The sequence below is a fragment of the Gavia stellata genome, chromosome 20 (assembly GCF_030936135.1).
Source record: "Gavia stellata isolate bGavSte3 chromosome 20, bGavSte3.hap2, whole genome shotgun sequence".
Lineage (NCBI taxonomy): Eukaryota > Metazoa > Chordata > Aves > Gaviiformes > Gaviidae > Gavia > Gavia stellata.
The window spans coordinates 2,633,687-2,655,622 of NC_082613.1; the positions used below are offsets into that span (position 1 = coordinate 2,633,687).

Sequence of the window (21,936 nt, forward strand, 5' to 3'; positions counted from 1 at the left end):
GGGAGATAAAGCCGCCGGAGCCCAAGCTGGCAGCCTCTGCCGCCCCGACCGCCGCTCCGGTAAGAGCTCCGGGACCCCCCCGGGCCGCGCCGGGACGGGGCCGCTCCGCAGCGCGGTGGGGGGAACCGGGCTTTGGGGGGGTGTCCTGCCCCAGGGGCTGGGGGGGTTCAGTGCACCCCCCGCCCCGTCTGCTGTGGGGTGCTGCTGCCCTGGGCAGGGGGGTACCCCCGGGGAGGGCGGGCGAGGGTGGGGCTGGGCCGTTCCTTCAGCCCGCAGGTGCCTCTTCCCGCAGGTGGGAAATAACCCGCTCCCCCCCGCCAGCCTGTAGCTCCTTGGGGAAAAATCCATAATAAAATAAAGCGCCGGTCCCCCAAGCGCCCCCGCATCTCCCGCCCCGCGTGCGGGGGGTGCGCAGCGGGGAGAGGGACCCGCACCCGCGGAGCGGCGCGCTGAGCCGCGCTGCGGCATGGCCGGGGCCGGGCGAGGGCAGGGCGGGCCGGGCGGCGCGGGGGTCTTACTGCCCGCAGCGTGAATGGCGACCGGAGCAGCAACCTCTTCCCGACCTCCTGTACTGTTATGGGCAGATTCGTAGAATTGGATTTTATTAGACGTCAAATGAAAGCTCCTAATTGTGCCGGGTTTGTGTAGCAGCTGCAGAGCCATGGTAACGCTGGGAGATGCCAGAACAGCTCCCTGGATATATCGATTTGCGTTTTTACCCTCCTCCCTCTCTTTCATCCAGCGTCATGGCAGCAAAATGTAATGAACCCCCACCACTGCAAGCTCAGCCTGCGCCGCCGAGCTTTCGGCAGCCCCGAGCTTTCGGCAGCCCCGCTCAGGGGAGCGGGCGAGGGCTATTTTTGTCCGCCCCATTTTGCGGACACCATGTTGTCACCCGAACCGTGCACGGCTTGGGAGCGGCGAGGGCAGCCTGCAGGGACGGGCACCCATGGCTCCTCCCAGGGCACCCACAACATGGAGGGGATGCCCTCGGGTTTGGAAAGACCGAGAAGGCAGCAGCAGCAGCCCTGAGCTGGAGGAAGGTTTTCCAGGGAGGAAGGGCACCTTCGAGGCATCAATGACGTAGCCCTGGGAACTGGGGGTCTCCAGGAGGGCGGTGGAGGGCAAGACGCCGAAAAACGTGGCATCTTGCTGAGACTTGGAGGCTGTACATGGTGGCCAGAAATAGCCCGGCTGGCCTCCTCCGGGGGTGGGCTGGCTCCGTCCCAGCGCGGGCAGAGCTGCCAGACGAGGCCGGGCACCCCTGGCCGGGATGGGGCGTGTGGTCCAGTGGGAAGGTGGGGCGAGGGGAGGAGAGCCATCCCCGATGGACTGGGAGGGTGCTGTCACGGGGGCTCTTTTGATGTGCCTACCTCTTCCCCTGCAGCCTCCCCAAAAACACAGCAGCGTTCCCACAGCCCTCCCCGCCGCCGCCAGCCCCGCGTAGCCCACCAGCATGGGGAAGGAGAAGACGCATATCAACATCGTCGTCATTGGGCATGTGGACTCTGGGAAATCCACCACCACCGGGCACCTCATCTACAAATGCGGGGGCATTGACAAAAGGACCATTGAGAAATTTGAGAAGGAGGCTGCCGAGGTGAGGAGCCCATCCCGCAGCGTGTCCCCCACCCCACACTCCCACCCGCAGGGGTGCTCCACACTGATGCCCCACAAGTGTCCCATGGGCAATACTCCCCTTTTCCTTGTGCTGCCCTTCTCGTACCTTCTCTTTCTCCCTTTGTTCCTATCTATTTTTTTCCCTCTGCACCCCTGGGTCTTCCCGACTTCTCTGACCTTGGGAAAATAGGCCATTTAGGCACTCGCCACCCTCTTCTCCGGAGCTGGGGGCCTCCCTGCCGCAGGCTGTTAATGAGGGCAGGGGCACGGCGAGGTCTGCGAGATGGGGTTAAGGTTCTGGAAGAGCCACGAACCATAGTGCTTCAGGGCATGAAATTCCTCCTAAATATTGTGCACAAGGAGGAAAACCTGATAATCCCGCACTGCCTAGTGCAGGACTCTCTGAATTTCACTCTGAAGCATCTATTTCCAGTGCCTGCTGGGGATGAGGTGGAGCATCAGCTGGACCACTCGTTTGATCCAGTTTGTTAAAACCCCCATTCTCATTTTTCTCAAGCATGTGTAGCTTGATTGGTAGGCTTTAGTATAGAAAAGCTGGCATGAAGTATGGGTATTTAAGTTAAATCCTTTTGTTTAGCTTTTATAATGGTGACATTTGTAGCAATATAATAGTGCATGCGTTTAGCAGGCTGTCACACAGTTCAGCACCACCCAATACCTATAATGTGGCAAACACAGAGATAAGAGGAAGAAATAGTCTTGGGAAGAAAAATGTGAATTGGAAGCTCTCAGCAATTAATGATGGTAAATTCTAGAGAGGTGAGTGAGCCAGGAAAAGCCTGGCTGTGTTATTCATAGGGCAGATCTGGTCTCTCAGAAGATGGCTTGTCATCATCGTTCCAGGAATCCTTAATGCAGATATCCCTAGATTATTTTTTTTTTCCTGGCCAAGATCCTGCATTTCAATGAAGAAAAAAAAAGGTTTACAGAGCTGCCACTCTTGATTAGGTATTTTGCTGTCTGTCTGTCTTAACCCTTTGAATTTGCCCATAGCATCCGAGCTAAACCCCCCATTTTCCTGCCTCGCTGTCAGCCCTTTTTCTCAGCCCTTAAGTGAAGAGCTTCTTCCTTCGTACAAAACGATCTCCCTCCTCCCTGGTTTAAACTGTTCGCTGCTATCCCTCCATATATTTCCCCCCTTTACCTACTGATCAGATATGGCGTGATTAGGGTATTGTAGATGTGATTGCAGCTATTTTAATTGAACAGACACTTTCACTGACTTGCCAGAATACGCAGGGACTGGAAGCTGCTATTAATAGCCTATTGACTGAGCTTACAGACTCCATTTTCTGATGCAGGGCTGGGGAAGGGTTTTCTTCCATTAGGTGGCATTCGCAGGAAATGGAGGCCTGCGTGCACCCAAAAAGCCAACAAAAAGACCAGGGTGTGATATTTTTTTTAAGAGAAAAGAGAAAGGATTATTTCTTCTTTTTGACTCAGGGGGATAGGTAACAGTACCTCTGAAAGATGAGTTGTTCTATTAAAAAAAAAATAAATAAATCAGTATTTGTGGTCTCCAAATAGAAAGCTGTCCCTCCGCTGGGGTTTGATCAAGAAAAATCAGGCTGTTTCTGGCACTGAACAGGGAAGGTATTGTGCAAAGCTAAATAATACCCTGCTTTTTTCAACAACAGCTCTGGGTAACTGAATATACCCCGTGAAAGGAGGGAAACTGTTAAATAAAGGATCTCATTTGTCTTCAAGTTACGGATGATGCCGAGTTCTGGGGGGGTTTCACACGAGATGACCGGCTGTTCGTGTGCATGTGGTTGCAGGTGCCTGCAATAAGGTGCTGAGTCCCACTCGGCTCCCACAGAGAGCCAGGGGTCTTCTCCGTGCCTCAGTTTCCCCATCCAGAAGTGAGGGAATAGGCTGCTGATAGGTGAAAGGCTGTTCTGATTGAACTCCTGCCCGAGAGCTACCCGTTATTAATGCATTGCACAAAATGCACCATTCCCCAGTGCATCCCCGCCATTTCCAGCAGTAAATGAGCATGTTCTAACGATGCCCTCCCTTTTCCCCTGGCAAGAGAGGGGTTCGATGTGCACGCTGGCAAGGATTAACCTCCCAGCTCCTGCTCTGCCCCCTCACTCAGCCCGATGCCAAGAGGATGCTTAGGAGCAGAGATTTGATTCTGGATTTTTCCACACCCCCCCCTGCCCCAGACTGCCCTTCCTGCAGGCACGAGAGCTCCCAGCGGGGATGGGGCGTCACCCTTTTGACCTGGTGTCCCCTCCGAGGAGGAGGAGGCTTGCCCCAGCTTTAGGATTTCGCCCGTAATACTCCAGAGCAAGCTGCAAAGTCATCGTAGCGCTCAGCTGTTACATAAACGGGCCGGCACCATTAATTCCTTGTGCTGCCCCGGGCTGGAGTGCGGGAGCCAGGGCAGACCAGCCCCGGGGCACGACGCGGGCAGGAGAGGTTCAGGTGTGGTGCTGCGTTAGCCTCCTTGGCGAGGATCATCACTGAAGCGTTCGCTGCCTGCGATCAGGAAGCAGTTCCCGCTGGACCAGTGATTTATAATTGGCCATAATGAATTTTATGCATTGATACTCTAGAAGAAACCGCGGTTGCAGAGAACACCGGGGTGGATGGATGGGAGTGGGGTATCACAGCTCTGTCCTTGCACAGTGGTTAGAGCCCATTAAATCATCCACAAATGACCTAAATTCCATTTTCCATCTTAAACAAAACCTCGTATCTGAGGCCAAGAGCCGATGATCAATGCCCGTTAACCCTTTGCTTTGGCCAGGCTCCGCAGACTGCCCCGGCACACAGCGTGGTCAGCAAGGGCTGGTCCTGTCCTGCCCCATTGGCAGGATCCCAGCTCAGACTGGGAGCACCACCTCCGTGCTGCGGGGGGGAGTCCTGCTCTCCCTGATGGCACGACATCAAAGGACACCGACCCAAAGGAGAAAGCGGCTCAGAAGTGACATTGTGGTTTTACTGAGGAACGTGCTTTATCAGAGGACAGAGAGATCTGCTGAAGCTAATCTCACCTAGAATGATTTTGTGCATTACAATGTTGGCTGAGATTTTGGCCATTTGGCAACAACAGTTGGTCTGGCTGCAGCTCACAGTAACTTCTCCTGTGAATTCGCACACTCTGTGGCAAAAATCAATCACATTTCTATTCTGCTCATACCAACCATCTTGCATTTCATTTTCTTTTAACCCATTCCCCTCCTACACCCCTGTCAGTTATGGGCTCACTCACACAGCAATGCCCTTTCCCACTAACCAGCTGTCTCACAGGTTCGGTTAATAGATTAAAATGCAATGATAAGAAGCTTTCCACCATTGCTGTGTAATTCTGTAGCACCGTGATTTCCCAGCAGCAGTGCAGGGCCATGGCGTTTAATGGAGGAGACCTCATGAGTCACTGGCTCCAGCTCCTCCCCATCCACTCACAAATTCACTTCACAGCTCTTCTTCCAGCCTCTCCTCCATCCTGTTGAGGAATGCGTTGAGAGCAATATCTCCTTTCACCTGTATTTATTAGTAAGTAGATCATTGCCATTGGGTTTAGGGAATTTTGCCTTCCATGTCTGCAATATGACCCTCTGCCTATGTGAGCTTGGGATGGGCCCTGGAGGGTGGGTTGCCGGCACCAGTGCTGTGGGCTTGGGTTTCTCACCAGCTCTTGCCTTTGTGTCGGCCAGATGGGGAAAGGGTCCTTCAAATACGCCTGGGTGCTGGACAAGCTGAAGGCTGAGCGTGAGCGTGGCATCACCATTGACATCTCGCTGTGGAAGTTTGAGACCACCAAGTACTACATCACCATCATTGATGCACCCGGCCACAGGGACTTCATCAAGAACATGATCACCGGGACCTCCCAGGTGAGAAATGGTGGCTAGGGGTAGGGGGCTGCCAGAGGTGGGAGGCTGAGGCTGGCTGATGTGCCCAGGGTCATGTAGGTGCTGTTGGAGTCCTTTTGGAGGTGGGTAGTTGAACCAGCAGACATCAAGTGGCGTTGAGCAGGGTCCATGCAAGAGGTTGGATAGCACCAGGGAACCCAGCTTGCCATGGTCCTGCACCTCCCTGGGCAGAAAGGGCCTCCTTGGGCACAGAGAGGTGGTTTCTCCACCCCATTTCCCCTACTTGGAGGAGGTGGGGATAAATATGGCTTCTTTGGGAGGTGGGATGATATGACCTACAGGCCTTTGTGTGAGGGCGTCTCCCACATTATTTAGACTCAGCCAACTGAGGTATGCAAGAAAATTCCAACAATCCCTTAGGTTTTATTGGCTTAAGGAGACTCCATGGGTCTTTGCTCCTTCCTTTTTCTTGAAACAGCTCTCTTTGTCCCATAAACCACATCACATTGCCAAAGTCCATGGTCTACCCTTCCAGGGTGGGGTGGTTTTCCCTCACTGCACTGCAGGATGTTCCTGCATCTCGCTGTGGTGGATGGGTGCTGGATGAGCCTTGCTGCATGCCTGGTGAGATTCCCATTGCGATGCCAGTTAGGTCGGGCATGGCTTTCTGTCAAAGCCAGGCAGCTTCTGCTGTCGGCTCTGGGTACAGAAGTAAGCCAGGGAACACAGTTTGCATGGCAGTAGTCTCATCCGTCACCCAGGGAGATTATTTGCAAGACTTCAGTAGGGTTTTCGATAAGGTCTTGGCTGTGCATCCCTGGATGATCAAGATGAGGTCCTGGTTAGTCATGCAACCTGGAGGGACCCACCCTGGTTTCCAGCCCACGTTGCAAAAGCATGCACAGTTGGTAAGTCTGAAATAACACAGTTAGGTCCGTTTTGAGGTAGATCAGCAGGGTTATGGGTAGCAACTAGCAGGGAGTCTGCCCAAGCCATGAGTAGTGTTCATCTGGGACTTACTCAAAGTTCTCAGGGGTGTCACCAGGAGCAGTGGTCTCTGGGGATAGAAGCAATTCATTAGCTCTCTCCTCCCAGGCTGACTGCGCCGTCCTGATCGTTGCTGCCGGCGTCGGTGAATTTGAAGCTGGTATCTCCAAGAACGGGCAGACGCGTGAGCATGCCCTGCTGGCTTACACCCTGGGGGTGAAGCAGCTCATCGTGGGCATCAACAAGATGGATTCCACAGAGCCCCCATACAGCGAGAAACGCTACGATGAGATCGTCAAGGAGGTCAGCGCTTACATCAAGAAGATCGGCTACAACCCAGCCACAGTTCCCTTCGTGCCCATCTCGGGCTGGCATGGAGACAACATGCTGGAGCCCTCTCCCAACGTAAGTGTGTGCGTTGTGTTAGACTTTTCCCCCCATCCTGACTATCCTGATCCAGGCTGAAGCTGTCCTCCATGCTCTGAAAACCGCAGGCACTTTTCATGAACCCGTTGTGTGTAATGGCCCGCATTGCCAGCATACATGCGTTTGTCACGTAGCTCTGATTGTGCCGAGCCAGGATGAATGGGTGCACTGTTCATAGGCACGCTGGTTGCTGTACCGTGGCCAGGCACCCCAGCAGCTAACCATGAGCATCTTCAGGAGATGATGGCTTTGCTTCTGGCATGTGATTTGAAGGTTTCGCATTGTCGGACACATGGTGACATTAGAGCCATCCGCAGCAATTGTCACTCTCAGCAGGAATATCATGTGTGGTTTTAGGGCATTGTTTTCTGAGAGAAATAACGCAATCTGGTCGCAGGCTTGTAACGGCTCCCGCCATACAGCTGGGCTCCCACATGTTGGGTATCAGGTGCTGTTTTCCATCGGTGCTGTATGCCACTGTGACAGCCACACCTCCGGTTCCAGTGCGGGGATCTTACTTCTTAAGGTGATGTTTGCTTGCGGAGGTGCCAGGTTTCCCATGCCAAAACTGTGGTTTCCTAGAGCATCCATTTGGGTTTGGTCTTTCTCCGGTTGATTTTTACAAGATCTCGCCCTCTGTGCATCAGTGATGGGGATGGTGGGGACACAAAGGCAGGGTGCTCTGGGTGGGCCCTTGCCGTTATTTCGTATGACAGCAGGGGAGAAAGAAGAGCTTGAAGAAGGGCGGGGGCTTCTTGACCGGCAGGCTGCCAGTAGCAGTCATTACTCTGACACTGTTTTTTTGGAGAAAAAGCTACCCCATCTTTAGTCTTCTTAAGAAATGATGGGCTAGAAAGTTCTGGCCAGAGGAAGGTCCCTGCTTTCCTCCTGGCTTCTGGGTGACCTTGAGCAAGTTGCTCAGACCAGAAGCCCCCAGCCATCCCTTGTGAAAACAATGGGAAATTTGATGCTTAAGGGGGCTTTAGGACTTTGTCTGTGGATTATGGGTCAGGGCTCTATGACGAGGGAAGCAACGTACGAGTATAGCAGCAATTGAGGGAGGTCAAGGGCTGTAAGCCTGTGGTAGAGGAGTGCTGCAATGCAAGCTCACACCGTCGTGAAACGCAGCTCACAGCCTTGCATGGGAAAGGCAGCTCACTTGGGGCTGGCTTGGGAGGAAGGAATTTTGGGGTTGCTTGGGAGATTCCTGTCCCCTGCAGAGCAGAGCTGGGATAAAGGTCAGCCGTGGCCATGCCAAACCCAGCCACATAGTTCCTGGGTGCCTCAAATCAGACAGGCTCCAAATGTCAGCAGCTGCTGGGCCGGGAAGATGATCCTGAACAATTCTCCTATTAATAGGCTGCAGAGGGGAGGCACGGAGCAGGATGGGGCGTGCTGGCCCCCTTCCTATGGATGGGTCTCGGAGCATGTTCTCAACGTGATGCGCTGCCCAAGAGAAGGCAGGGGCCGAAATAACTCACCCCTCTGCCGTAAGGAGGCAGCTGACTCCAGGGTGGGTTCCCAGGAGCTGCCCGAGCTGGGGAATTGCGAAGAAAGCCTGGCCAGAGGTCTGGATCAGCATGAGCTTTGCTGGAGAAGGTGCAGGGTCCTCCCCGTGCTGTGGTCCCCAGGAGGTCCCCATCCTGCCTTTGCCAGGACACCAGCTTGGGACAGGCTCCTCTTTCTCATATTGCACCCCATCTAGGAAAGCTTGAGCAGGAAGCCGGTGTAGATATCTCTCCTCTCATTCCTCACCTGAAAAAGCTCTGATTTTTTTCACTCACAATTTCTGGTGGGGTTTCAGTAAGGCACAAGGCAGACAAGTGACTTATCTGTCTGTCAGGGGACTTACCAGAAAGCAGGGATTAGAGCCGTGATGTCCCTGCAGCTCCTGTCACCTCCGGGCGAGGGGAGGTGGGTGGTGGTACGTCAGGCTGGAGCCAGCTCTGTGTGGGAGACTCCAGCCTACGTCTCTGTTGCACAGCAGCCCAAGGCCAACTGCAAAAAATGACGTCTGGGCTGCACTTGCATCAAAGTTTGACATTTGAGAGCTTTTTGGCAAATGGGGTTTTATGTGAAGCCAGCTTTTTGTTGCTGCAGCCGACAGAACTGGGCCATTCGATGTAGTTTGGGAGACTTTCACCCCCTGGGATGCTGCAACCCAAACGCACCTGATCTGCGGTGCAAGGGAGCGTGGTGGCCCGGGGCTGCAGCCTCGGTGTTGGGGTGTGTGGGGTGGGTGTGTTGGGATGCTCCTGGGCTGGGTAAAATCAGAGAAAGATGTCTGCTCTGTAAAACGCACTTGGGCTGCAAAAGAGTTGGAGCTCAGCTGTTATTTATGGGGGCCTGAGCCTGCAGTTTAGCCTGTTTGGCTGCAGGGTTTGGCCAGATCCTGCTTTTGCCATAGGAGTTGTGGAATAGGAATTGCTCTCTGGGAAGCAGATTTGGGGAATACATAAGAGAGGTTTTACTTGGGTGGCCCTAGGAGGCAGCACAAACCGGGTTTTGCAAATGCTTCTCACCCTGGGGCCATTCCCAGGTTTCAAAGAGTAGATTTGGTCCCAGAAGGTGTCAAAGAGCATCTTTATCTGATTTTTGGGATGTCAGAAGTTTTCTGGGTAAGGCATCAAAAGGGAAAAGGGTTGCTCTGACAGCCAGGCATCACAGGGCAGAGGTTTCCATTTCTCCATGTCCCCAAGCCCTGCAGGGGCAGAGGGGTGGGAGCTGTGGGCACGCAGGTGGCCGTCGCCCTCGAGAGTAGAGCCCGTGGGCAGGGGGCTGCTGCGGCAGCTCGTCGTATGGGCGCCTGCCCGGCGTTTTGGGCCGTGCGACAGCAGGCTGGGGGGAAGGTCTGAGTCACCCGGCGCATCACATGCGGCTCCGTCACCGGCTGGATGGATTCGTCATTTCGCTGAGCTGTTAGCCTGGCACTGGGGCCGGCTGCACGGCAATAGCTGCAGTGCCCTGGGAAGGATCCCTCTGCAAAAGTGTCCCCAGGCTCCTCCTGCCACTGTCACCAAGGAGGGCAATCGGTGTCAGATGTGACCCTCTGAGGGAGGCTGACCTGAACGCGTTCGATGCAGGCTGGATTCCCCGGCTGGAACCGCCTCTTCCCCTCACTCCTTCCCGAAAGCGGTGCAGACTGCAGGATGGGAAACCAGCCTTGGCATAGCCATGTCCTCCAGGGCTGGCTGTGAAACCAGGGGCACTTTGGGGGGCCGTTTCACCCCTAGCCCCAGCCCCATACCCAACGCACTGTGCCTCTGATGTTGGTGCCTAAGGGAAAAGCCACGTCCATAACGTGTGCAATGGAGCTGGGGCACACGGGCAGCGTTTTACACCTGAGTGGGAAAATATTGTCTAAACCTCTCTGTGCAGAGGAATGGGGAATGACCTTGCAGACTCTGACCTCTGTTTGTTGTATCAGGGTTGTTTCAGACCCAGGACTGAATTTTTCTTGCCGGCAAGCCCCAGGCATTGCTACAGCTTCCAGATATGCAGCATCATCCCAAGAAATCACTGTGGTTCCCTGCAGCAAACCACGGCCTCTGCTGAGCACATTTCCCTACCTCTCTGCCTCTTTTCTGGCCATTTTTAGCTTCAAGGGTCCAATTTAGGGGAGGAGCAGAAAGCATCTGTCAAAAATGATCCTGCCCCTCAGCAGCCCTAGTGCAAGCGCCAGGTTTCCAGCATCCTCCCACGCCAGGGTTTAAAAACCAAACCCTGGAGGGGTGATAGCAGGAGGAAGCGGGGAGAAGGTCTGTCTGGGGCTCGCCTTGAAGAAAGTCAGTTCTCAGGACTGAAGGTTGGGTGCTTTGTACCTGGGGCTTGGCTGGAGAACCTGTGGTCCCTGTGCCATCGTTGCTAGAGGGCAGGATCCATGTGGCTGGCATGGGAAGGCAGCATCCACAGGCTGGTGTTGGGAATGGGGACTGTGAGTTTTCTGGATTTAACCACTTCCATCCTTTTTCTCCTGTTAATGGATGTTTTGCACAGTTCCAGGAGACAGTGGGGAGATTGAGCAAGGGGGTGCAGATAAGTCTGCAGGGATGGTGGAGTGACAAGAGCTCCCCTGTCCCCAGGTAAAGCCAGGACATGGTTGGACTGACTCCATGAAGGTTGTCCTGGTGGGATGTCTCTCTGGGATCACCTCTGGATGCTGAGGATGGGCACACTCAGTGCATGTTGTTGCTGCTCTGTTTCCAGATGCCTTGGTTCAAAGGCTGGAAGGTGGAGCGCAAGGAAGGCAACGCCAGCGGGGTGTCCCTCTTGGAGGCCCTGGACACCATCCTGCCCCCAACCCGCCCCACAGATAAACCCCTGCGCCTGCCCCTCCAGGACGTCTACAAGATCGGAGGTGAGCGAAAGCCTTGCCACAGTCCCTCTTCCCTCTGCTTTAACCGGAGTCTTTGTTCCATGGGAATTTGGGAATGACAGTTCCAGGTATATGAGAAACTGGAGGGAGTGGACTCAAACTTGAGATAATGTTGGGGAGAAGGATGTTAGCTCCGGGGCAAAGACCCCATTTGAGACTGGGCTGTCTGGAGTTTGGAGGGTGACATGCCTGAAGGTGCCCAAGGACCGGAGAGGAGCAGCAGGTTTGTGAGCTCTTCCCAGGGAATACACGATGCCAAAACATCTGGAAATTTGGGTGTCCCAGAGGTCACGGCTGGTAGGGCAAGATGGAAGCAGCAAAAACGTGCTGGGGCCGGGATGAGGGAGAAGGCCAGCAGGAAGGGCCACCGGTGAGGCTGGTGCGGGGCGGCTTGGCCGCGGTCTGCCCGTGCTTCCCAAATGCTGGTGTCCATCACCGGCACCTCCGTCTGCTGAGCTGGACCACAGCGCCAGCCATGTAGGGAGCGCGTCGGTCGGCATGTCTCCCTTTCCCTCCGGAGTGGCGATGGGGACACTTTTCTGAGCTATAAATACCCCGTGAGCTCTCTGACCTGCTGGCAGCAGCGGGCAGCCCTGCCAACTCCCTGGCTGCCGGATCAGGCAGGCACAGCCCTTTCCAGCCCTTTTCCACACTTTTCCAAGGACGTGTGCACTGCAGAAACCAGGCAGGGATTGAACGTGGATTGAACAGGGATTGAAGCAGGCTTTTTAACGCAGTCTTTTGTTTGCAATGGAGATGAAAGGTGGTGAGCAGGTCTGCGTCCTTCCCTAGTTCAGCGGGGAGAAAGAGATAAGTTTTTACCATTAGGCGTGTCCTTAGAGAGCAGAGACGTGTGGGACGGGGTGGAGGAAGCAGGGTGGGTGTGGAGGAGAGATGGGTCCAGCCAACCTCCCCAACCTCTTTTCAAGGTTGTTTCTCTTAATGATTCTTCGCCTGACTCCAAAGGTGAGTTTTCCCGAAGTCTCCTCATGACACAGCGTGTAAAAGGTCCCCTTCATTTAATTAGCCACCCTCGTTCCCTGGCACAGCTGGGCTTCATCCCATGCTAATGGTGTGGCCATCAGGGATACGGAGCATGTTGTTGCATGTGCGCTGCGACGTGCCCAGTCCTCCATGCAGGAGGTGCCACAGCTGCAGCAAAGAAAGAGCTTCCAGGGCACGTGGGTTGCTCAGGGCCTTCTGATTCTGGTGTTACTCCTTTTTTACAAAACATTGGGTAGAAAGCACAGACTTGCGGTATTTTTGAAGACCCTAATGTTGATCTTGCAGCTAAAATCTGGGGTTTTTTGTTTTGCGAGAAGTAAACTTGGTCTTTGGTGAAAGCACTGGGGAGATCTTGCTTTTCCTGCAGCCAGGCTCTTGCCCAGGGATATGTCAAGCAGGTTACATTATGTTCTGCTCTGTCATTGTCTCTGCAGGGATTGGCACAGTCCCTGTGGGACGAGTGGAGACCGGCATCCTGCGGCCCGGCATGGTGGTCACCTTTGCACCCGTGAACATCACCACTGAGGTGAAGTCCGTGGAGATGCACCACGAGGCCCTGAGCGAGGCTCTGCCTGGGGACAACGTTGGCTTCAACGTGAAGAACGTCTCCGTCAAGGACATCCGCCGCGGGAATGTCTGCGGGGACAGCAAGTCGGACCCGCCGCAGGAGGCAGCGCAGTTCACATCTCAGGTCAGCAGAGCTGGTGGTGCCACCACGCACGGTTTGTCACTATCCATCGGCTCCCAGCCTTGCCCTGACACCGCTCTGTCCCCCAGGTGATCATCCTGAACCACCCCGGCCAGATCAGCGCCGGCTACTCGCCCGTCATCGACTGCCACACCGCACACATCGCCTGCAAGTTCGCCGAGCTGAAGGAGAAGATCGACCGGCGCTCCGGCAAGAAGCTGGAGGACAACCCCAAGTCCCTGAAATCGGGCGACGCGGCCATCGTGGAGATGATTCCCGGCAAGCCGATGTGTGTGGAGAGCTTCTCCCAGTACCCACCCCTTGGTAAGGGAACGGCTCTTTGAGGTCTCCTGTGGAGGAGCATGAAGCCTCTACGTTTGTAGTGCTCGCACCAGACGTGCTGAGCCTCTCCCAGTATCCCACACCGGTTAGACTGGAGAGGGAGCTGAGCATGTTTTGTTGCTCCCCCACGTGCTGGGTGTGCAAAATCTGACGCACAAACTTTATTAGGGACGATGGGGTGCGACGGGCTTTCTGCCGAGCTGGGTTTCCAAAGGCAGGACTGGGTTTTCCCTCTGGGAGCAACAGGGCCTTTTCTTCAAAGTTCCTAAACCCTGATAGTTTCTGAATGCAGAAATATTTTTCAGCTTCCCCATCTCTGCCCTAAAACACAATCGGTCAGGAGAAGAAAGAGGGAAGTTTGCTCAGCAGAGGACACCTTTTAATGCAGGGAAATGCTGTGCTTTCCCTGGATGATGTTGCACATCTGGAAGCTTTAACAATGGTGAGAGCTTGCAGAGAGCAGATGTGATTTAAGTTGAATAAATAGACATTTAAACAGAGAGGAGCATCAGGCTAGTTTGGCGGTCAGAGCAAGTGTTGGTGGCTCAGGGCTCGTTCCTGCAGGAACCTGCCCCAAGGACAGGGATAATGCATGGCACCATGGTGGGTCACCATCACCCGCCCAGAAGATCTCAGCCTTAGGGAGGGCAAGGCGGCCGCGTTTCGCTCACGTCCCCCCTCTCTCCACCCCGCAGGCCGCTTCGCTGTCCGTGACATGCGGCAGACCGTGGCCGTGGGTGTCATCAAGAACGTGGAGAAGAAAAGCGGTGGGGCTGGTAAAGTCACCAAGTCTGCCCAGAAGGCCCAGAAGGCTGGCAAATGAATTGTGGGCTCCCAGTGCATCGCGCAGAAACCATCCCTGACACCAGGACGCTGCCACCGTCTCCCCCGGGCGCATGTGTGCACATCAGCTTGTAAGAGTTTATATGTCAACGACTGGATGCTAACCATTAAGGTCCAGTGGAAATTCTTTAAAAGGAAAAGCATGTTCCAGCGTTTGTGAGGCTTCATGTTAATTTTACCAATAAAACTGGTACAACATCCACAGTGGAAAAAAAAACCAAACAAAAACCAAACAAAACAAACGAAACCAACCAACCCCAAAGGTGTGGAGCTCTGTGTGTGTGTCTGTCATTGAGAGGGGCTGGTTTGATGGGTTTCCTGTAGTCCCACTTAGTGCAGGTGATGGGGACGGGCACAGGCGGGGCTGGGATGGAAATTTGGAGAAGGAGGAGAGCTTGGCACCCATGTTCCGGGTGTCACCCAGCACCCAGCCCTTCCCCAGCTCTCGCCCCTCGACCGATGCAGGTGTCTGGTCTGATTCCCCCAGCCTAAGACAGGGGCTGCTCTTACAGCAGCCTGGATTTTGATATTCTCCTTAACCTGCTCTACCTTCTAATATCAATTATCAGGGCCTTTATTATAATTTTTTCCATGCAAAATAAGCTTAAGTTAACCCCTTAAAGTGATGCCATTTAAAGAGAGAAAATACCATACCCCATGCCTCTTTGAAGGGCTGGCAGCATCGCTTTTATTCTTTATGATACCCCATCAGTTGGGGAGAAATGGCTGAGGCTGCCTTCTCTCTACACACTTCTTTGCCTCACACACAGCAGATCCTCCAGCCCTTTCCAAACAAGATGACAGGAACATTTCTCCCCGACTGAAGCCATGTGCTGGAGCGCAGACGTGACTCAGGACTCCCAAGAAGCCCCCAAACTCATGGTCTTCGCCCGGGATGGTGTCTTGGCTTCCATTGCAAACTTGCAGCCTGGGGCAAGGTCTGCGCCTCTCCCTGCTCCACCCAGCTGTCCCAAACCAAAGGGTTGTGGTTGCCGAGTGTTTAGGACTGACCAAAACACGACAGCCGGGCGCTTTGAGGGGGAAAGGGTGGGAGCACCGAGCACGGGGAGGAGTGGGAGGGGTACGGTGGGGCAGGGAGGTGGAGGGAGGAGGTGTGAGGGTGCTTCTGGGGACATTTCCAAGGGACGTTTCCTCCCTGAGGTGGGGTTAGCAGCGTGCTGGGGCATCCTGAGGTTGTCTGTGCTCGTGACTCGGCTTTTAGGAGTGGCCACAGTGCGGGGAGCGGATGCCATGCACGGGGTCTGTGAAGGACGGCATCATGCGAGGTCCTTCCAGGAGAGCTCCAGAGGCACAAGCATCATTACTGTTTGTGTTGCAGGAGCCCTTAATGATCCTAATTAACATCTGATGCTCTGCAGTGCTAAATGCCCCCAGACAGGGCCTCAAGGAACCAACGCCAAGCCGAATTACAGAGTGTGCTGCATGAAGCCACCACCGCCTGCCCCCTCACCACTGTCCCCATCCCATGCCCCGGTCTGATGACAGACAGGCACATAGTGGCTCACTGAGCCACCTTCCCCAAAACTGTCTGCACAGGCCACCGAGGCTCCTCGTCCCCCTTCACACCCCCAGCAGCCACCAGCTTCCTCCATAGAAATGGATTTGCCACCCAAGGTCTTTGCAGCATTTGGACTCTATGAAGTGCCGTGTCCTTGGCATGCCACAAATTGGAAGGAGATCTGGGGATCCCTCCAGGCAGAGCACGACCGCGTGAGAAGGCTGTTTTCCCACTGATAGTTTAATCTCGTCTTCCAGCTCCTCCTGCATTCACCATCTCCTGAGGCATGTTGTCCTTGAGCCAGCACAGCGGACTTGTGCCCCTCCCTGGGTATTTCCAAGCAGGGCAGGAGAACATCGTCATGTGCATGTTTTTCCTCCATCCTTAAAAGCAGCAGGAACAGGAACTCCTGTGGGAACATCCCTCCCGTGCAGTGCGGGAACCTCCAGCTCTCTGGTCCCCAGTGGAAGCCAGCCCCTGGCACAGCAGGAGTGGGGACAACCTTGGGGTCAGGTGAGGGACAGAGAAGAGCAGGCACAAAGTCTGCACCTGGCCCCTCTATAGATATTTTAAAAGCAAAACCAAGTTTAAGAAAACCACAGCTACGTTTCCATAGAAATATGCCAGGGGAGCTATGAAAGATGCTCTGGGAGTGATGCACAAGCGGTGCGGTAATTAACAGTGCAGCTGCAGAAAAGAAAAAATATAAAACCCAGAGGATTTAACTCAAACCTGCTCACGGTTCGCAGCGGGTCCAAAGTTTCAGCCTCATTTCAGGGCGGTTGGTACCCCAGGTAATCTGCAGGATCAGAAGGAAGAGACAGGCCCTGAACTGAGATGCCTGCAACTGCAGCATCCCCCGTTTTGGAAGGTTTGGGTCAGGCTCTGTAGAGAGACAGAATTAACAGAAATATTCTAATTTAGACCCACTTCAAAGCATGAGTTTAAAAAAGAAGATAAAGTGTGCTGAATTTCTGGGGGTCTCAAATCAAAATCAAATGAAGCCATGACCTGCCTCCACCCAAACCTCGGGTTTGAAGACTCATTGTGGATCTGGGTTTTGGGACTGGATCCATGACCTGCCGTGTGCAAATCATTGCCGGACCCCACAGGGCTTGCAGGCACACTGGGGACGATGTTTTCTTTGGCACGGGTGACCCATTTTGGGGTTCTACCAAAATTATGATCAACCCAACATCACCCTGAACTGGGCCACAGATGGCTTTCAGCAAACTTTGCAGTGAACTCAAGTTGATTCAAGAGCCATCAACACTGTGGGAGAGCAGGTGGGTGTTGCGTGGCCCGTGGCAGGTGATATATAGGGCTGTGCTGGTGAGATGCATTTTAAAACACTGACTTCTCCTCCGATTCCTCCTCGTCATGGCCAGGTGTGCTGGGACCTCACAACTGAGAACTCAGAGGCATTTTTTCCTAGCAACTTTTTTTTTTTTGGAGGCATTTTTCATCACTGCCCTCCCTGCAGACGCTGCGGTGGGTGCTTCCCTCCGTAACAGTCTCAGCGATGCCATCTCGTGGAAAGAGGGACAAAGTCCTTCTGGAGCGGTTGCCGAGGAGAGGAAACCCAGCCCCACGTCCCAGCCCTGCAAAGCCGGGCCCTGGCAGGCAGCGCATCCATAGCGAAGCAAAGGGTACGGCCTCAGGAGCTGCAAAGTGCTTATTGTCATTTCTTTGGGGACCAGAGTTTGCAAATGTGATTGTATTACCTGAAATTTAAAGCTCGTGGGGGGAAAATTACTAGAGGTTGTAGGAAAGTCAAAAAGCATCAGGGCTGGCTCTCCTCTACAGCTGCGGATCAGCTCTTCAAGACGTTGTTTGAGAAACCAATGGACCTGTAAGAAGAGGGAAGGAGAGGGAGGTGTGGGGGGCTCGATGCGGACCAGCATCCAGTTTCCAAAAGGGACAACATCTCCATGATGCAAGCACGCCCCGCGCACGATATAACACTGATGGGGTTTCCTGATGGAGAAGGGAAGACCCCACAAACGAGACCATGCTCCGAGGCGTGAGCGGACACCTCTGCCCATCCCCAGCCTGGTGCTGGCTGCTCTCGTGGCACCCACTGGCAAAGGAGGAATGAGTAACTTCTCCTTTCCCACCTCTACCCCACAGGCCTCGTGTCTGGCTGTGTGCTGTTAATAATTTAAGGTAAGTTTCCCTAATCCACCGGAGCTGATTGGCCGACTCAGCAGGCACTTTGGGCTGCTCTAAAAAATTGATAAGGTTTTTGCAAGACTGCAAGTAGAATCCATGCTGCAGATGCTGAGCTGGGTGAATTCGAGCTGCCTGCTGCCCTTCTGCACTTGGAGGCGAGTTAAAGCATCAGCCGCAACCCCTCGTCTGCCTGGGCACGTCCCTGCAAAAACCCAGCACAGGCAGCACGTCACCAGGTAGGCTGCCGGCCTCCGGCACGCCGGTGAGGAGCATTACGTGGCACCTTGGACACGCGAGAAAGTCTCTCCAGTTATGCCAGCGCCTTTCCCGTTGCTCCCTTCATCTGTCACCAGTCTCCAAGTATGTTTTGCTGAACCTTAACCCCACGTGGACAGTGAGGTGCTGCCTGTCTCATGTTGACTCAAAAGTCTTGGTGATACCTGGAGCATTTCAATAGCATTTGAAAACGGACCCCACTATGGGGGAAGAACAAGTGGAGAACTCCTGACCTTCCATCCCATTCCTGCTACCTTGGAAGCCAATGCCACTGACTGCCAGGGAGGCCAAGGTGCACTTCCAGTCCCCTGAACACCAGCATCACCAGGGAACATCACCCAGGTGGGTCCTGCCATTGCCTGCTGGTGATGGAGATGCTGGGAGAGGTGGGAACGACGCAGATGCAGCATGAAGTCCATGACTACGTGACCTGGGAAAGTGAGTTCATCACTGACGAACATCTTTGCCTGGGGGCTGTGTCCCAACAGCAGCCCCTTGCCGTCTCCTTGGGCAGTTTCGCAGCACGTTTCACCTCGCAAAGCTGTGCTGCCAGTGGGTAGCTCTCCATCCAGCATGGATATGTGTCACCGCTGCTCTGCTCCCCAGCCCATGTTGCTGTGCTCAGCTTCTTTCCTGGAGCAGATCTGCATGGTGCTGAGCACCTGGGTCTGAGCAGACGGGGTTGGGGCTCCCACGCCAGCCTGGGCAGTGCCTGGCCCAGGGGGACCAGGGAGAGCTGCAGGCAGGAGCTTTGTTCTCCCTGGGTTTTTCATCCTTGGGACTGGCTTTCTGCACGGCAAGCTGGTGACAAAAAACCCTGGGAGTAAACCTCCTGGGGAAACAGATGATGGGTCAGATCAGAAGGAGGGGAAAAAGGCTGATCAGGGCAGAGAAGAACCTCCCATGCCTGGGTGGGTCTTGTCTCTCCATCCTGCTTCCACCGTGCCCCCTTCACAAAGTGCATCATCCACCCTTGGCCAAATCCTGCCCCAGAGAAATACAAATTCAGGGAGGAGGGTAGCAAGCCAGACCCTCCCCCAGCATTTTGTAACATGTCAAGGACCAAACCTGGGACGTTTTTACTCATTTCCTTTAACCACCTCCCTCTGCATCCCCCCGTTTGAGATCTGCATTTTCGGTGTGAGCCTGAGGTGTGTTCTCAGCTGGGGGAGCACAAAGCAGCAGCTCTGGCCAGGGCGACGCACCATGCCTCATCCTCCCCTTCGCCTGTGCCTTCACCCCCCCCTGCCTCCCAGAGCAAAGATATTGCTGATCTGGAGGAGAAACCTGAGCTGTAACACTGCCGGGGCCGAGCTCCCAGCCAGACACCCCCTCCTGCCCGCCTGCCTCCCGGTGCTCCGGTATCATTTAGCCCCAGCTCGGATGTTTGACGTAGAGATACTGCAGCATCTTCAAATAATTCATTTCAGCTCCGTTCACAAAACACTCCTTCCACGTGTCAGGCTGCCTGCAAATTTAGGGTGGCCTGGTTTTGCCTAGCTTAAATTATTTCTAATCACCCCTTGTCTGGCACTATTTTCATGCCTTATATCTGCTGGCTAAATGCTTTTTGCAATCCCAGCCAGCCGCAGCAAGCGCCTGCCCACCGAGCACTTAGGAGTGATGAGTCTGGAAGCGGCCAGCCTTCAGGATGGGTCTGCAAGAAGGGGAAAGAGGGGAGGATGATCCCCAAATATCATCTCTGTGGGGAGATGATGGAGTGATAACAGTTACTTAGCGAAGGCTGCAGGTTTCTGAGTCTGTGTTTTGGTATGGAGTGGGAGCACACAGGGGTTTGTTGCCCGTGCCAGCCCCTGCCATCACCCACACATCGGCGTGATGGGATGATCCTCTCCGACGTGTGCCAGCTCCAAGGACACAGGACGGACTTCTCCCCCGGCACCGACCTGAAGGACCGCGGTGACGAGCAAGGGCAGCCCGTGCCAGGCGGGAGGCCGCTGTGATTAATGGAGCTGCACCAGCACCTTGGATGCTCTGAGCAGTTCCCATTAGAGCGATTGCTGCTAGGGAAGCGTGCAGCGGCAGGTCAATACGCTTTGGTGCCTCAGGACATCTCCAGCCATAGATCTGCGTGGGGACCATGGGGAATGTGCAGGAGAGGGGGGACAGGGAGGGGTGGCTGAGGCTGACCACATCTTGAAGTGGAGGTGAAGTCCCTCTTGCAGGGTGGCCTGGGCAGCTGAGCCATTGCCAGCTGACAGCTTGCTGTCAGGCTACAAACACAGCTCGTTTTTAAAACCGCCCTCCCAGGCTCTGCCTGCTGTCCGCACACACAGGAGAGTACACAGAGATGCTGAATGAGATGTTCTGCGGGCACGGCCAGAGCATCTAGATGCCCAGAGAACAGGAACATCCTTTGGACCACTGTGCGCAAGACAAAGTTGCAAGAACAAAACAGGGGTTGCATGAAAATAAGGCTGGAAGTGAGGAAATGTCATCCTGCAGAGACAGCACCGGCTTTGCCCAGGGGAGCCTCCCCTCAGGCTCGCTCCCGCCTGCCTCGCCGAACACTGGGCACCGAGGTGTTTAGCAGAGGCTCGCTGCCTGTCCAGCCCTCCCCACGTGGGATCCAAAAGGAGCCCACAAAGCAGCAGCTTCACAAGCAGCAGAACCAGAGGGTCCAGTTTCCTATGGATTTGTGTTTTGAGAAGTCATGGGTGGGTCCTCTGGTGTCCAGTACAGCTGTGTGCATGCATCGCCATCTCCCTCTGTGGGGATTTCAGGGTTTCTGTCCTCCCTCTCTTCACATATTTTTACTTGTAGCAATCTGAAATGTCCCCCCTCTACCTTTAATGAACTAAGATAAAAATTGCCCATAAGGTCTGCAGTTATTAAAGGAGGGAAGAGAGAAGCAGACACACATACATCAGCTTTCCTTAGGCACTCAGGTTAAAGATAAATAAATCATAAACCCTCGACCCTTCATGTTTGCTTGATTTCCCAGGTGTCCAGGCTGAAAGACTAAAGCAAAAGCTCATGATGCAAAGAAACTATGAATTTAGTTCCTTCAAGAGTTTTTCTTTGCATATGACACGTTGCATGCCGTGACAGAGGCAGGAGCAGAGAGACAGCCAGGTCTGTTTGGCAGTTTCCCAACAGAATACTTGTGGTTTTTAACCTGAAACATGGATCAAACGCAACCCTCTTAATTAAAACCAAAAGCTAATCTTCACTCTAACACTTTTTAAAAGAAAAATGTTACATGAAAATATTGGAAAGCAGATTTTTACATTTGGAAGGGGTTTTTTAATCTCTCAGTAATGAAAAGATAAAATAATTAGCTTTAAAGCTTTCCAGTATTTTAGTGATTGAGTTTGGTTGCCTTGCTTGCCAAAGCTGGAGATTTTGACATTTCAGCAAGGAAAAAAAAGAAAAAAGAGTTTGCAGCAGGAAAGAAAATAATATCTTCCTCCATGCAGGTTTGGAGCTGTTGTATCTTTAAAGCCACAGGGGCCATTGCTCCCCATGCTGCCCCACTCCCGCTTGCAGGGACCCTCGCGGCCTGTGCATTGCACCCCACTTCCCTGCTCTTCCCCGGGGGCTGACCCCCCCACGGGGGCAGGAGAGACTCATCGCCTCTGAAAACCCCCTGTGATCCAGTACAGCCCCCCCAAGTGCTGTTACACCCCAACAGAGCAGGAACCCCTCCCCCCCTCCTGCACCAGCATCTCCTGCCCCCCTCCCCAAACCCCCTTTTATCCCCACAGCAGCCTACCCAGCTGGCTGGAGCCCAGCTCTGGAAGGTCCCTCCTAACCCAGGACACCTGGGACCATTTAGAGCCTATTTATTTTAGTTGGCTTCACACCCCCCCTGACT

General features: G+C 54.2%; 1 protein-coding gene across 1 annotated transcript; it reads left to right on the top strand.

Annotated features, from left to right (window-relative positions):
- Nucleotides 1–14,331, top strand: EEF1A2 (eukaryotic translation elongation factor 1 alpha 2). Its single transcript, XM_059827044.1, has 8 exons — nucleotides 1–59; nucleotides 1,388–1,600; nucleotides 5,307–5,486; nucleotides 6,561–6,857; nucleotides 11,085–11,235; nucleotides 12,693–12,949; nucleotides 13,036–13,270; nucleotides 13,984–14,331. Exons 2-8 carry the CDS (start codon nucleotides 1,457–1,459, stop codon nucleotides 14,109–14,111), a joined length of 1,392 nt encoding a protein of 463 aa, XP_059683027.1. The 5' UTR covers nucleotides 1–59; nucleotides 1,388–1,456; the 3' UTR covers nucleotides 14,112–14,331.
- Nucleotides 14,332–21,936: the final 7,605 nt, after the last annotated feature.

What these genes read in the sequence shown, in the direction of transcription:
- EEF1A2 (XM_059827044.1), top strand. Translation starts at nt 1,457, where the DNA reads ATGGGGAAGGAGAAGACGCATATCAACATCGTCGTCATTGGGCATGTG. An exon ending in TGATCACCGGGACCTCCCAG is followed by an intron (nt 5,487 to 6,560) that starts GTGAGAAATGGT and finishes CTCTCCTCCCAG; the next exon opens with GCTGACTGCGCCGTCCTGAT. An exon ending in CTCCCAGTACCCACCCCTTG is followed by an intron (nt 13,271 to 13,983) that starts GTAAGGGAACGG and finishes TCCACCCCGCAG; the next exon opens with GCCGCTTCGCTGTCCGTGAC.